Source organism: Papio anubis, chromosome 4, assembly GCF_008728515.1.
Source record: "Papio anubis isolate 15944 chromosome 4, Panubis1.0, whole genome shotgun sequence".
Lineage (NCBI taxonomy): Eukaryota > Metazoa > Chordata > Mammalia > Primates > Cercopithecidae > Papio > Papio anubis.
Genome location: NC_044979.1, coordinates 33545710 through 33561856, shown reverse-complemented (window position 1 = coordinate 33561856; position 16147 = coordinate 33545710). Strand labels below are relative to the sequence as shown.

Below are 16147 nucleotides of genomic sequence, written 5' to 3'. Positions count from 1 at the left end.
ATCAAACTGGGGCACAATGAACTACCATTTAGTTGTTGCTCCAGAAATAAAAATTCTCCTAACTCTGGGTTCCTGATTAGCACAGAGTGCATACATCACTCTAGATAAACACTAGGTGTTGATGGAATAATTCTTGCTAAAAACTGAAAAGTTTTTAAAAAAGACAAGGACAAAACCCCACAATAAACCAAAAGAAATCATGATAATGTGGATGTTTATTTAAAAAAAAAATAAAAAGAGACATGGCCTATCATCATGAAGATTCATAGGAAGAGTTTTCCTTTGTTAACGTGGAGATCTTGCAGGCTCACAGTGTGAACCTATGGCACCTTTGGACCTCTACTCTTCTAGACTGAGTGCTTTCTGAAGGCAGAAAAAATGTTTATCTCACTTTTGTATCCTGAGCACATCATCAACACAGAAACACACCTGTTCAACTGTAGGGTTTTAAAATATTTTTCCTGAAAATGTTTTGAACCGAGTCTATATTCCTGAAAATAGAATCAGTCTTTCTCATTGTCTCAAACAAGCTGATTAGTCGATGATGGGGGACATTGGTAGTTAGGTATACAGATGTGTTAATATACTCAGGAACTAGAATTTAGAGTTATTATGAGCAAAGAAAATCAGTTATCCAATCCTTTTTTGACAATAAGATGTTAAAAGTATTTTGAAAGTATAGAAAAACACACTGATTCCTCTTATAATCTATTTCCAATGTTATTTCAGATATTTAAGTCAAAGACTCATTGCAGAAAACTGTTAGCTTCTGTTTCAGAATCCCTGAGTGGTTAAGAGTACAGGCTCTGAATAGAGATTATGTGAATTAAGGCACAGACTCTAGCATTTAAAAACTGTGTGAACTTAGCTTATCAATCAAGCCTCAGATTTCTTATCAGAAAAATGGGTTGCTGTGAGGATCAAATACATGTTTAGTGCTTAGCACAGTACCTGGGATGTAGACAGCCCTAAACATCTGCTGTATTGTCACACCTGCTTTGATTCTTTGCCTCATATCATTTTTTGGCTCAACTTAGGGCAAATAAATGAAACAGTTGAAATGTGTGCACTTATTTATTCTTCACTAATATTAAACCAGGTAATTTATTTCTGTCTTTGGCAAATAACAAATACAAATCTATACACATATTAAATGTTTGTATAAAATTGAATATTCATGATTTTAACTTTGACAAACACTGTCAGGTAAAAATCAAATTATTTTACTAAGTTAACACCTCATTCAATCAGTTGTAAGTTGTAATACTGGCATATTTTACAGGAGACTATTAGAAAAGGATCATATTAAGTCACTAACATTATAAATCTGACCACTTTATTAGGTTGAGGTGAAATAGAGAAATATCTACCATCCTGGAGAGAAACAAGCAATCAAATCATGTATTACATGTTTAAAGAACTGAATTTATCATAAAATCATCAGTATCGGCACCCTAACAAAGCAACTTTGCCATTTCTACTTAAAGTACACTGTAGCTTGATCAGACAAACACTTATCTCAGCAGTACTTGTTAAAGCAGGTCTGTTTGTGCAAAAGCAAAACAGAAAGCAAAATAAAATCTATAGCCATTATTTATCTTGCACCCAGTAAAAGCCAAGAGATTTAAAGAAAGGACATTTTCTAATCCCATACCCATGCTAAAATCATCAACATTGCTGATACAAAACTCAGGGCAGGAAAAGAAGCTCAAACCGGGATGGTGAGTGGCAACATTTTATGTATGCTACATTGGATGGCAGTATTAGATTACATCTTCTGCAACTGTGGTGTCAAAAATCTGATAGCAAATTTGATTGTCCGTTCCATTTGTGACATTGTATGACTTGATGAAGCATTCCAACCACGGATATGCATCTACAAAAACAAAAACAAAAAAAGGTATTTAACCATTAAAACAAAATAAATAACTCTGAAATAGGTACCTAAGCTTACCACTGAGCTAGAAAAATTAACATTTATTTTGGCTTGGAAAGTAAGTAAACGTCCCTTCCAAATTTAACATTATTCTCTCTCCAAAATACATACTAGATTCATGTTATTGTTTTGGAGCAATTGTGACTAATCTGAATTTTTTGTCACAAACAGGTAACAGTGATTACACCTTGGGTTTCAAAATGGTTAGTATATATTTTAAAAATCTAAAATAGCCGGGCGCGGTGGCTCAAGCCTGTAATCCCAGCACTTTGGGAGGCCGAGACGGGCGGATCACGAGGTCAGGAGATCGAGACCATCCTGGCTAACACAGTGAAACCCCGTCTCTACTAAAAATACAAAAACTTAGCCGGGCGAGGTCGCAGGCGCCTGTAGTCCCAGCTACTCGGGAGGCTGAGGCAGGAGAATGGCGTGAACCCGGGAGGCGGAGCTTGCAGTGAGCTGAGATCCGGCCACTGCACTCCAGCCTGGGTGACAGAGCGAGACTCCGTCTCCATCAGTAAAAAAAATTAAAAAAAAAAAAAAAATCTAAAATAGTGGTTAAAATGGGTCTACCAGGCCCATGCTTTTGGATATAAAGATTTACTTCTAGAAATCTATCCAAAAGAATCCAAACAGCTAACACAAATTAAAACTGACAACAAATAAAGGTATTCAAGTTAAACTTTGTTACAGATCAACACAAATTTCTATCATTATGTAACTATTATAAGATGCAAAGATTGACCAGGAAGAGTAAAGCCTGATTTAAAATAATATATAAAAATTAAATCAGCTGCTAAATCTGCAGCTGGTAAAATTTCCCACAATAAAAAATTGTGAGAAAAATCAAATTGTCTTAATATAACTTAGATCTGCAAGTTTCAACATAAGCACAAATATGGTCACAGAAGGAAAATTCAGTAGCAGTAGGTATAAGCACTACAATTTGAAATGAGGAGGATCTAGTTTATTAATCAAATGTTTATTCAGAAAACAAAGCTCATAAAAAATTGGTAAAACAAAAGCTTGTAAAATGTGAAACTAGTTAACACTAAATAAAAAAATTCATCCATGAATTAAATTGGATAATTGGAGTTTGTTACAGAAAATGTTTGCTGCCAACAATTTATCACTTTTAGTCTAATTTCAACTAAAATGCTTGTAGCATGACAATGTCAAATGTGCTTGTGATCAAAGCTACCCCCCTTTCCTATATTTTAAAATATTTTTAAAATCTTTTGACTGCAAGAATTTTGATTCATAACTATTTTATCCTTGCCACTCTCTTCACCAAAGGTTGATCATACAGTAATCAGTCACTACTTCGTAATTCATTGGAAGCAAAGCTTTCAGACTTCTAAAAGTCCACAGAGTACATATATGCTAGCGCTATCTCAAGTAAAAGATGTGTGGGACTGTTAAAATATTCTTGCCTACCAATTTTTATTCCTGGAGGACAAAACATATCCATGATCATATCCATACTTTTCTGAAGGTCATCATCCATTAGAACTTCTGATGCTGGGATCTGGAAGAATTTGTCCTTAAAAATGTTTCATGAGAGGAAAAAAAAAAAGGAAATAATCATTTTAATGTTATTATTAACACATATTTCAATATTGTCCAATTAAAAGATAATCTAGACAGCTTCCCTCTATCAAGACTGTAGAATCCATAAACTAGAATGCTGGTCTCAACTCCAAAATCTTATTTGCTACTTTAATCTTAAAATAGCTTTGAGATATACATAATCAAGTAAATTGCTCTGATTTAATAATGATGATGTTAATAATGATTTTAAAACAAAGAGGCTAACTATTCTCTTTATGTATAGAAAAAACATCTTGTGCTAAGCTTAAATGAATATAACATATAGTATATGTATTATATAGTTATTTAATTTTTCTGTCCCCTATCAGGTTATAAGTTTCAAGAAGGAAGGAATTTTGCTTACTTTGTTCACTGCTGTCTCTCCATCACATAGGATAGTACCTAGTACACAGCAGGTGCTCATTAAATATTTAATGAAAGGTTAAATGAACTGTGTAGGTGGGAGAAAAATTCTCCTCTCAACTATACCTCAGCTCTTTTCCAATCCATGTAGTAAACATTTTAACTTTACCCTAAGAGAGGTCTGGGCTTTGACCTTAGCTTGTGGAACGTAATCTCTAAGCCCTTTCCATGTCACACTTGATAGAAGCATTTTTGCCTGGTAGCCTTGGGTCACTATGAAGAGTTTAATAGTATGATGTAGACTGGGAAGTTTGGAGCATGTGGTATCACGTTGATCTCAAGAGGGGCTGAAGACTGTGATCAGCCATATGGGCAGTCAACCATACCTACATGACAGAGTCCCACTAAAATCTTTTAGCAGAGCTTCCCTATCTGGCAATGTATTATGTATATTGCTACACACTGTTGCAGGTAAAGTAACAGTCCACAACTCTATGGGAAGAGGACAACCATAAGCTCCGTGTCTGGAACTTTCCTGGACTCTGTCCTGTACATTTCTTTCATTATCTGATTTTAATGTACATCTGTTAGCTGTAATAATCTGTAACTGTCAGTATAATAGTTTTCAGTGAGTTCTAGGAGTCTTGTGAATTATCAAATCTAAGAGTGGCCTTGGGGACTTCCAATTGCAATTATTGTCAGAAATGAGGAAGATTTTTGTAGACTGCCTCAAAACTTTATACAATAATATCTATCTTCCCTGTCAAAGTAACTTCATTTCCTCTAATATGAAATGTGGAGGTTTAAAAAGTATGATCAAGGCCGGGCGTGGAGGCTCACGCCTGTAATCCCAGCATTTTGGGAGGCCAAGGCGGGTGGATCGCAAGGTCAGGAGTTCAAGACCAGCCTGGCCAAGAGAGTGAAATCCTGTCTCTACTAAAAATACAAAAATTAGCCAGGCATGGTGGCGCATACCTGTAGTCCCAGCCATGGGAGGCTGAGGCAGAGAACTCCTTGAACCCGGGAGGCGGAGGTTGCAGTGAGCCGAGATCATGCCACTGCACTCCAGCCTGGGTGACAGAGCAAGACTCCATCTCAAAAAACAAACAAACAGAAGTACGACAAAATGTTGATTACAAATAATGCTTCCATAGTGTAGCCGTATCTCTGCATTTTGGCTGTGGTATAGGAAATGACTCTTTAAATCCCTGTTCCTTAATTTTCCACTATTCAACTGTTAAGACTTAGTGTCAAATAAAAAAAAGAGATACATACACAGATGATTCAAAATTTATGTGCTCATATTTTACTTATATTTTTAAGTTGCCTTAAGTCCTTTTAGGAATAAAGCAGGTATGAATACACGCATTCAATTTTTTAAATATTATGTTTTAATTAAAAATATGTTTACTACCTCTGATACTTACAGAATCCATGAGATAGGCTTCTAGTACTCCTGTTCCATCATCAAGTGTAAATGTCATAACAAACACATATTGGAGGGGTACAATACCCAGTACTAGTGAAGGAAAAAAAGATCAAACCATATGAGTCTGCTATTCCTTATTATCAAGGTAAAGTTAAAATTGTTTTATGATAGTATAGACCTGTAAATTTTATTTACTAAAATAACTCAAGATACAAAGAAAAACTTGGCATTATCTCCAGGTAGACAGTGTCAGAATTGAATTGGAGGACATCCAGCTGGCATGTGCTGAGGGACTGCCTGCTTGGTGTGTGGGTGAAAACCCCTATGCGTTTTGGTCACATAAGTCTCCTGTGCTGATTGCTGTGGTGTCAGAGCAGAGGACAAACAGTTTGTGTTTTTAACTCCACAGATACTCAACCTATAATTAAGCTCATTTAGCAGATTCATTTTGGAACATTTCACTATACCTACATAGGGAGAATATCTTATGATAAGCAATTTAATCTTTTTCGATTAAATATTAATGTATATTTAAAATGAGTTGACACCCTCACACCTGTACTCCCAGCACTTTGGGAGGCTGAGGTGGATGGATCACCTGACAGGAGTTCAAGATCAGCCTGGTCAACATGACGAAACCCTGTCTCTACATAGCGAGGCACAGTAACATACACCTGTAATCCCAGCTCCTCTGCAGGATGAGGCATGAGAAATGCTTGAACCTGGGAGGTGGAAGTTGCAGTGAGCGGAGATTGTACCACTGCATTCCAGCCTGGGCGACAGACTAAGACTGTGTCTCAAAATAAATAAAATAAATAAATAAATAAATAAAACAGTTGATAGCCTCCATAGAAACCACAAAAAGTGATTCATGAAATGTAACTCATTGCATGTTAGTTTTATGAAAGATAAAATTAAAATACAGAATGTTCTAAAAAATAGCATGCAGTTAAATACCGTTTTAGCATGCCTCTCTCCATTATAAGCTAGGGGAATAATCTGTAATTTTAAAAAAGAAAAAAGGGATATCATCTGGTTGAATGGACAAGAATGTCAGAATCTGAGATTTAATAATTTGGTAAGATGAGGAAGAAATAAGAAATTAGAGATACTGGGTAACATGAAAATTCACAGGTTAAGATAAACATCTTCTGGTTTGGAAATGAAGATACTCAATTTATAGAATGTTTTATTAGCTTCTATCTGTGGAACCCATATTTAAATAGTAGGACTAATTAAGAGGGCAAGTAAGAATAAATTAGGACATACAGACATGAACTAGGGCATACAAAAGACATTACTACAGGGGAACTGATTTTTAGGCTTCAAAAGGTCTCAATAGATTAAAACTGTGAACTAAAACTAAGAAAGATGAACTTAGTAACTACTCCCAGGAACGATAAAAACAAAAATATTACATTAAGAATAGAATGAAGAGACCAAGTTCAAGAAGCTCATGTGACAGAAAAAAAAAAATTACAATAAGAATAGAATGAGGAGACCAAGTTCAAGAAGTTAATATGACAAGAACCCAGGATTTCAACGTACACAAATAAAACATGAGATAGCTGTATTAAAAAGGAAAGAAAACAAAACCAAGTGTACAAGTAAATAGCTATACAATGACATTTCAGGCTAGTAGAAGTGGAGTGTCCAATTTTAGGTAAAAAATAACTTCACTCTGTTCTGAACTGGTCAAATAACATCTGCAGCACAATGTCCAGCTCTGAATGCCAAATTCTGAGAAGAGCACTAGTAAAGTGGAATGCTTACTGAGGAGGAAAAACAAAATAGTAAGGCACGGGGGAAAGTACAAACAAATGTGATGGTGCCTGCTTGAATAAATACAGACTAAAGAAAGGCTTGGCAGATATCTTTAATTTTACAAAGTCTGTTTATCTTACAGAAGAAGGAATAGGTATATAAAGAAGGAATAGGTATACTTTCAGGTATACTGAAATATAAACAGGTGGAATAACCTTATATACAAATAGTTAAAATTGCAGGGCATGGAAATTTAGCTAACCTTCTGCCACAGAAGAAGGAATCCACGATGTTTTATCGACCAACGAATTTAGATTTTGTATGGATCTCAAACTAGAACACTGCTTACATCTGAAATTTATAAAAGAAAGAACCATAAATATTTAAAAACAATTTAGCTTGTTTAATTGTTATAACTTTTTACTGCTCAAACGTGTAGTTTTAAAATATAAATTATTAAACAGAAGAATACTGCATCTCCTATATTGTAATGTGCTTGCTTGTTTCACAAGAGTATTATGAAGGAGTAAGCTTGTTACATAAAGGCAATAAAAAAAGGCAGTATAAGATTCAGAATAAACAACTCTAAATTGAGAACAGGGTGCTGGGTTCCAGGTCCAAATCATTAATTAATTTTGCTCTCAATTTCCTTATTTGTTAAAATGAAAAGTTGAAGAAAATGATCATCTCTAAGAATTCTCTGATTCTATGAGCAATTTTTTTTTTTTTTTTTTTTTTTTTTTTAAGATAAGGTCTCAGTCTGTCACCCAGGCACTGCCACCTCTGCCTCCTGGGCTCAAGTGAGTCTCCCACCTCAGCCTTCCAAGTAGCTAGAACCACAGCTGCACACCACTATGACTGGGTAATTTTTGTAATTTTGTAGAGACATATCTTGCCACAATGCCTAGGCTGGTCTTGAACTTCTGAGCTCAAGCCATCTGCCTGCCTTGGCCTCCCAAAGTACTGGGATTACAGGCGTGAGCCACCATGCCCGGCCTCCGTCAGTAATATCTTAATAAATTCAAAGTGTTAATAAATATGGCAAATAGAGAAAAATTACTAAACAGTCAGAACATGCAAGATTCTAGATAATGAATATTTTCAGTAAGCACATATCCAGAGCTCTGTAGTTTATGATGCCTAATTCCATAGTTAACTTTTGAAATGTATGTAAGTCTAAGACTACACAATAAACTAAAGTTGTGCATTGTGTAGTACAGGTATTTTGCTTTACTTGAATACCAATGTATTTTAAATATGAGTAATTTATTTTTTATTATGCATCATCATAATATTTATGAGATGTTAAGAAAATATACTTGAAAAGATATACTTGAATAAAAATAAAAGTTTAAAAGGTACATGCACATTTGTTCTCATTTGCACTTTGAGGAAAACAAGAGGGTAACCATATTGCATCTTATCCCCTTCTACTCATGAAACAAATAGATGTTTCTTTTCTAACAAAAGATGTTAATTTAATGAAAGAATATTATTGCCTAAGAAAAAGACTATGATATTGATTAGCATTAGACATTATTAAAGTAAGTATAGTATAAAATTTAAAAATTAAGGATATTAAGGCAAAATTAAATACAGAACTACTTCCAAAGCAGCTAAAGGGGAAACAGAAAAAATTAGAAACATAAACTAAATATATCTATAACCTAAGAATATATTTAAACTCAACTATCAACACTAAAATTTAGCCATAAGCTTTTATGTATGAGTGACATACAAAACAGAATGCCAGAAACTTGAAAGCAAAGGGATGAGAGTAAGCTATAAAGCAATTACCAAACAAAAATTTTAAAAAACCTATAAAACACAAGAAACTGTAAAGTTAAAAAGGCATGGAATACATTCAAAGTATGGATGAAACTGACAAAAGATTAGTATCTCTAACATGGAAAGAAACCTTACAATCAATTACATGTATGTGTGCTCACACATGAACCAAAAAAGAAATCAGTAACCACATAGAAAAACAGGCAAAAGATGTGAACATGGAATTCACAGAGTAGGAAACCTACGTAGTTGATAAACAAGTCCCAGCTACTCGGGGGGCTGAGACACGAGAATCGCTTGAACCTGGGAGGCAGAGGTTGCAGTGAGTCGAGATCATGCCACTGCACTGCAGCCTGGGCAATAGAGCAAAACTCCATCTCAAAAGAAAGAAAAAAAAAAATGGAAGGGGCCTTAAGGTGTAGGGAGACCTCCTGAAACTATTGCTACGGAATAAAAGATGAAATGCTCCTGATTACTATAAATACAAAATTGCATGCAGGATTGTGTAAAGACAATGCCAGGGGTTGGACTGCCAGAATCAGCCAACAGCGCGTGATGTGCTTCCCCCTGCAGAGAGCCTATGAATGAACGTGCAGTCAGGGAGGTTTCACATCACCAAGATTCCTATCCCAGAAAAGCAGATGTTCATAGCTCTGGGAGTGGAATGCGACCCTTGTGGGGAGCCTATAATCGGACGCATGGCGGGGGTGCCTGTCCATATGGATAAGATAGGGCTATAAATGCCCTCATCTTGCTGCGGCGCTTCTAGGCCTCTTTAGGGTTCATACTCCCTTCTGAGAATTTCTGGTCTAACCAGTTGTCTAACTTCACGTCCTGTTTCTATGACTTGTTTGTAACCACCTTTTGCTGCAACTGTTACCGCTGTTCCTGTTTTAAGGCTCTGTTAGAAATTACTGATGTACACACTATGTTGTAAATTCTTATCTCTATATACTGTACTTCTATTACAGATGTTAAAGAATTACTTCATCCCCATGTGACCATCTCACCTCATAATCAAACAACCCTAAATCCCTCACTAACCTACCCCTGCCCTCACTAAACTTAATAATAAATGCTGGCATATTGCATTGTTGGCACCGTGGGACCAGAAGGTGGTGACCCCCCCTGGACCCAGCTTTCACTATCTCGCGTGCGTCTATTATTTCTCCACCTGCCGATCGCCTGGGAACAAAGAGGGAGCCCCGTTGCATTGTGGGCTGCTGGCCAGATCCCGCAATATTAGGGTAATTTTGTTGAGACTTTTAGTGAAAGAAGTAGTAGTATTTCAGAGTTTAAAATGAATATTTCCTTTCCTAGTTTAGACTCGTCATGGTGCCCTGTACTGGAAAGGCAAAATAGAGAGAAAGGAGAAAGAACAAAAGCTAGTGAGTGAGGATCTGCATGCAAAAAGATAAAGCTCAGTGATTTATTATACAAGAAAAACAGAATTTTATGAGTTTTAATATTTTAATTAATTGGTTTAATTAAAAATCACTTTATTTTCAAAAAAGACAGACTCTCAGATCATAAGACTAATGAGAGAAGGAATTAGACACTGAGTATATCAGAGTAAAAACAGCAACAACACAGAAATTAAGTCAGTGGCATACAGTTTCGCTTTATGGCTAAAATTGTATGATATGTTGGAAGAACATAGGGCAATGCCTAATAGTGACTTTACCACACAATTAGGGAGGCATCATGCTTACAGTATAATATTTTTCAGCCAGTATATAATTTTTCAATCAAGATTTGCACATTATGACAATGACTAATGATTGCTACAAATTTAGAAGTCGGAAAGAAAAGAGGATGATAAAATATATGCTATAATCCAAGGTTTCTCAAATTAGAATATGTCCGGGGTCATTGTTTCATCAAGCAGTAGAGGAGATTTTATCCCTATCCCCTCCTTCTAAATGTAGAAATCTGTTTATAGCTCGAATGAATTCTTTTATATTCCAATTATCAGTGGCAGCAAATTTGTGATTTAGTGGCTCAGAAATTCTGAAATTCAATCACTTAATTTTTACCAGGTTTGCAGCTCTGAATTTTTCTCTGTAACTGGTATCTAAATCCTCACTGTTAAAGAAAACAAGTGAGTACCAGCCTCTGGCTGAGGAATTAAAAAGACGGCAGCCTTATGCCTCACACATTGTGTGTACGCTCACTATATATGCTTATCAAAACAACAGATATATGCCAGAAAAACCTATACATATAAGTTGATATACTGTAAGTTTCTGTTGAATAGTCACCAATGAAATAAAAGAATAAAAATTACTCTTAAACAGTTTTTAATTCCAAAAATTTTCTCAGTTGAAAACACTACCACACATCTACAACCATCTGATCTTTGACAAACCTGAAAAAAACAAGCAGTGGGGAAAGGATTCCCTATTTAATAAATGGTGTTTGGAAAACTGGCTAGCCATATGCAGAAAACTGAATCTGGACCCCTTCCTCACACCTTATACAAAAATCAATTCAAGATGGATTAAAGACTTAAATGTAAGATCTAAAACCATAAAATCCTAGAAGAAAACCTGGGCAATACCATTCAGGACATAGGCATGGGCAAAGACTTCATGTCTAAAACACCAAAAGCAATGGCAACAAAAGCCAAAATAGACAAATGGGACCTAATTAAACTAAAGAGCTCCTGAATGGCAAAAGAAACTATCATCAGAGTAAACAGGCAACCTATAGAATGCGAGGAAATTTTTGCAATCCATCTGACAAAGGGCTAATATCTAGAATCTACAAAGAACTTAGACAAATTTACAAGAAAAAAACAAATGACCCCATCAAAAAGTGGGCAAAGGATATGAATAGACACTTCTTAAAAGGAGACATTTACGCAGTCAACAAATATACGAAAAAAAGCTCATCATCACTGGTCATTAGAGAAATGCAAATGAAAACCACAATGAGATACCATCTCACGCCAGCTAGAATAGCAATCATTAAAAAGTCAGGAAACAACAGATGCTGGAGAAAATGTGGAGAAACAGGAATGCTTTTACACTGTTGGTGGGAGTGTAAATTAGTTCAATCATTGTGGAAAACAGTGTGGCAACTCCTCAAGGATCTAGAACTAGAAATACCATTTGATCCAGCAATCCCATTACTGGGTATATACCCAAAGGATTATAAATCATTCTACTATAAAGACACAAGCACACGTATGTTTACTGCAGCACTATTCACAATAGCAAACACTTGTAACTAACCCAAATGTCCATCAGTGATAGACTGGATTAAGAAAATGTGGCACATATACACCATGAAATACTATGCAGCCAAAAAAAGGATGAGTTCATGTCCTTGCCGGGCATATGGATGAAGCCGGAAACCATCATTCTCAGCAAACTAACACAAGAACAGAAAACCAAACACCGCATATTCTCACTCATAAGTGGGAGTTTAACAGTGAGAACACATGGAGACAGGGAGGGGAACATCACACATCAGGGCCTGTCACGGGGTGGGAGGCTAGGGGAAGGACAGCATTAGGAGAAATGCCTAATGTAGGTGACGAGTTGATGGGTGCAGCAAACTACCATGGCACGTATATATCTATGTAACAAATCTGCATGTTCTGTACATGACCCCAGAACTTAAAAGTATAATAAACAAAACAAAACAAAAAACATACCCATAGTGATGTATTGTTCCTTGTATAAGAAATGGTGCTGAAAGGTCCAAAAGTTCCAGGTCTTCGTGGCCAGATCTCACAGGAATTACACTATTAAACTTGTTCGAGAGTTTGCAAATTTCACTGAGTGTACCTCCTGTTAAGAGAATAAATAAATCCTTCAAGTAGTGCAAATAAAATGTAGACAAATGTACAGTCCTATTAAACAACATGTGAGGTATAATAAAAGACTAAAGGAATCGACAGAAAAAGACAATAAATGTATGTGAAAAATATTAATTTGTAAATGTACAATCCTATATATTGATTAAAAAAATCAATGCACAAAAATGCTGAGACTCGGGTAAAATATAAAGCTTGTGAAATTTTAACTAATTTCTTAAATTTAAACAAATTGCTCTTTATGCCAGGAACACGTTGGTTCAAATAACCAAAAGAGGGAATATAAGCTAAAAGCCAGGTTATGATCAGATTCTCACTAATTTGCTATATACTAATTAATATCTGGGCAAATTTAGAGTTTAAATCTCAATTTTCCGGTCAATATTTCATTTAAATATAGATATGAGTGGTTCATGTAATATGAATTCACATATAAAATTTGTTCATTTTTCCTGGGAATATTATCACACTTAATTCTATGACAAAGGAAGCATTCAAATGACCAAGCTGGCGGAGAAGTATTGCCTGGTGGCATGCCATTATTAGAAGGCAGTGTCCTTTTTACTTAGCTTATAATGCTTCCTCTCTCCAGGCAAAATGAATAGGATTTAAAAAAATACCTCTGTGTATTTCCTAAAATTTGGGTAGAATTTGTAATGTCAACATTCAATTATAAAGGAAAAGCACTTCTGGCATAGCAGAGTGAGGACATCCAAAGACACTTGACTGTAACAGCAGTTAAGAATATCGGCAAAAACTGTAAAACCTTTTTTAGAACTCTGGAAATTACCAGAGGCCTTCAACAATCCAAGGAGTGTTTGCTCCAGAAAAAGGGCTGAATTTTGGCAAGAATGGTTGAGCTCTGTGGCATTTTAACTTGCCCTGTTCCCATCCTCCTTCCCCCAAGCTCTTTGTTACTGGAAGCCACAGTTCTGCTAAGTCATATTGCAGTTAGATAGAAACCCTCATTATGCATGCTTAAAAACTCCAAACAATATTCCCTAAGCATGCTACTTAAAAGTTTCACAGTCCAAAAGTTAGTCTATCTTCTGGAGACGGATATCTAGCCCTGCTAAAGAAACTCCTGCCTACTGTTCAAAACTGCAATAGGTGACCATTCACCTATTCTCATAGTTCTTATAGAGAAAGAGAGCTCTTCTCTCTGAGTTCCTCCCCAAAAATACTATTTCAAAGAATCTGGTGAGAGCTCATCTAGTCATTCACACTGTCTATTCACACGAGTTTGGCTCTGGCAAATAAGCTGGACAACCTTGGTCAAGTTACTTAAACTCTAGTATAACAGTTTTCCCATTTGTAAAACTGAGAATAATGTTACTCTGTAAGATCATTATAAAGATTAAATGAGTTAATATTTGTAAAGCACTTAGAGCCATGAGTGACTATTATTATCAATATTTTAGTGATTTCCTCTTAATATAAAGTCCATGAAAGGAAATACTTTGTTGTGTTTGCTACATTACCACTAATGCCTAAATCAGTGTCTGGCACACAGTAGGCATTCAATAAACATGTGCTAAACAAATGAATGAGTACAAAGAAAGACATTTGCATGTATATACGTGCATACTAGGTTTCTCAAGGTTTGTATCTGGAGACATCCTAACTGAGAGCAATTTATTTGCAATCAGTAGAAATATTTAACATGGACTATGGAGACAGAAAGGCCTAAGTGTGAATTTTTTTCTGACATTTACTAGGTCTTTAACTTTGAGTACTTCACCTTTTTCTCTTGGTCTCAGTTTCCTCACCTGTTTAAAAAGGGGATACATCTAGCTTACAGAAGATTGTTATGAGAGTTAAAGATAAAATACTAAAGTAGGCAGTACAGTGCCTGACACATAGTCTATTCAGTAAATTATAGGTAATAATAAATATTATAATAAAATGATTTGGTGACATTAGAGTTCCATACAAATTATGTTTCAGAGTATGCAGTTTAAAATATAATGTTAATAATAAATATTGTAAACAATTCTATACCCACAAGTTTGACACCTTAGATAAAATGGTTCCATTTCTTGAAAGACATAATCTATCAAAATTCACACAAGGAGAAATATATCATCTGAATAGGTCTATGTCTATAGAGAAATTAAATCAATAATAATCATCTTGAAAAAAGTCACCAGGCTCAGATTGTTTCAATAGATAAGTCTACCCAAACACGGAAATGATACCAATTCTCTACTATGTATTCCGGAAAATGGAAGTAGAGGGGATGTTTCCTAATTCTTATGAGGCCAGCAATATTCTAATACATAACCAAATACATTACAAGAACGAAAAGCTATAGATCAACTTCTCTTATGAAAATACATACAAAAATACTCAAAAAGTATTTAAAAATTGAATCAAAAAAGAAAATAATTATTCACCATGACCAAATGAAATTCATTTTAGGTATGCAAGGCTGGTTAAACACCTCAAAATCAATTAATGTAATTTATCACATTAATAGGTTAAAGAAGAAAAATTGTATGATCATATTAATAGATGCAATAGAAAAGCACTTGATAAAATTCAACATCATTAATAACAAAAATTCTCAACAAACTAGGAATATTGGGGAGCTTCTTCAACTTGACAAAGAACATTGATAAAACAGCTACAGCTAAAATCACATTTAATGGTGACACTTTCCACCTAAGACTGAGATAAAAGCAAGAACATTCCCTCTCATTGCTCCTATTCAATATTGCACTGGAAGCCCTATCTAATGCAGTGAGAAAAGGAAACAAAAGGTATACACACTAGGAAGGAAGAGATAAACTGTCTTTGTTTACAGGAAATCACAACAAAAAAATTCCTGAAATAATAAGCAATTATTAACGGTAGAGGATACAACGTTAATCTAAAAAAAAAAATCAATTGCTTGACTATACATAAGCAATAAATAATCGGAGTTTGAATTTAACATTAAATAATTAGCACCAAAAAAGAAAATACTGAGGTATAAAGCTAACAAAATGTGATCTATATATTGTTGGATTTACAAGATTTATTTGAGTAAAACTATAAAGCCCTAGTTAAAGAGATCTAAGAAGATCTACATAGATAGTCCAGGTTCATTGTCAATAATATCAAGATGTTAGTTCTCCCTCTCCAGCTTGACTTATAGATTTATGGCAATCTTTTTTTTTTTTGAGATGAAGTTTCGCTCTTGTTGCCCAGGCTGGAGTGCAACGGCGCGATCTCAGCTTACCGCAACCTCTGCCTCCCGGGTTCAAGCTATTCTACTGCCTCAGCCTCCTGAGTACTTGGGATTACAGGTATGCGCCACCATGCTGGACTAATTTTGTATTTTTAGTAGAGATGGGGTTTCTCCATGTTGGTCAGGCTGGTCTCGAACTCCCAACCTCAGGTGATCTGCCTGCCTTGGCCTCCCAAAGTGCTAGGATTACTGCAGTGAGCCACCGCGCCCAGATGGCAATCT

General features: G+C 35.4%; 1 protein-coding gene across 13 annotated transcripts in view; it reads right to left on the bottom strand.

Moving 5' to 3' along the window:
* Positions 1 to 1059: 1059 nt before the first annotated feature.
* Positions 1060 to 16147, bottom strand: part of POT1 (protection of telomeres 1) — a 113382-nt gene continuing 98294 nt past the window's right edge. For 11 of the 13 annotated variants that reach the window (XM_031665189.1, XM_031665194.1, XM_031665187.1 and 8 more), the window contains 5 exons: positions 12532 to 12667; positions 7345 to 7433; positions 5317 to 5408; positions 3374 to 3479; positions 1060 to 1876 (listed from right to left, as the gene is read on the bottom strand). In XM_031665189.1, the coding sequence (XP_031521049.1) occupies positions 1764 to 1876; positions 3374 to 3479; positions 5317 to 5408; positions 7345 to 7433; positions 12532 to 12667 (536 nt within the window). In that variant the 3' untranslated portion in view covers positions 1060 to 1763. The remainder of the gene's footprint in view (positions 1877 to 3373; positions 3480 to 5316; positions 5409 to 7344; positions 7434 to 12531; positions 12668 to 16147) is intronic. The other 2 variants (XM_031665199.1, XM_031665190.1) reach the window with 1 other exon arrangement.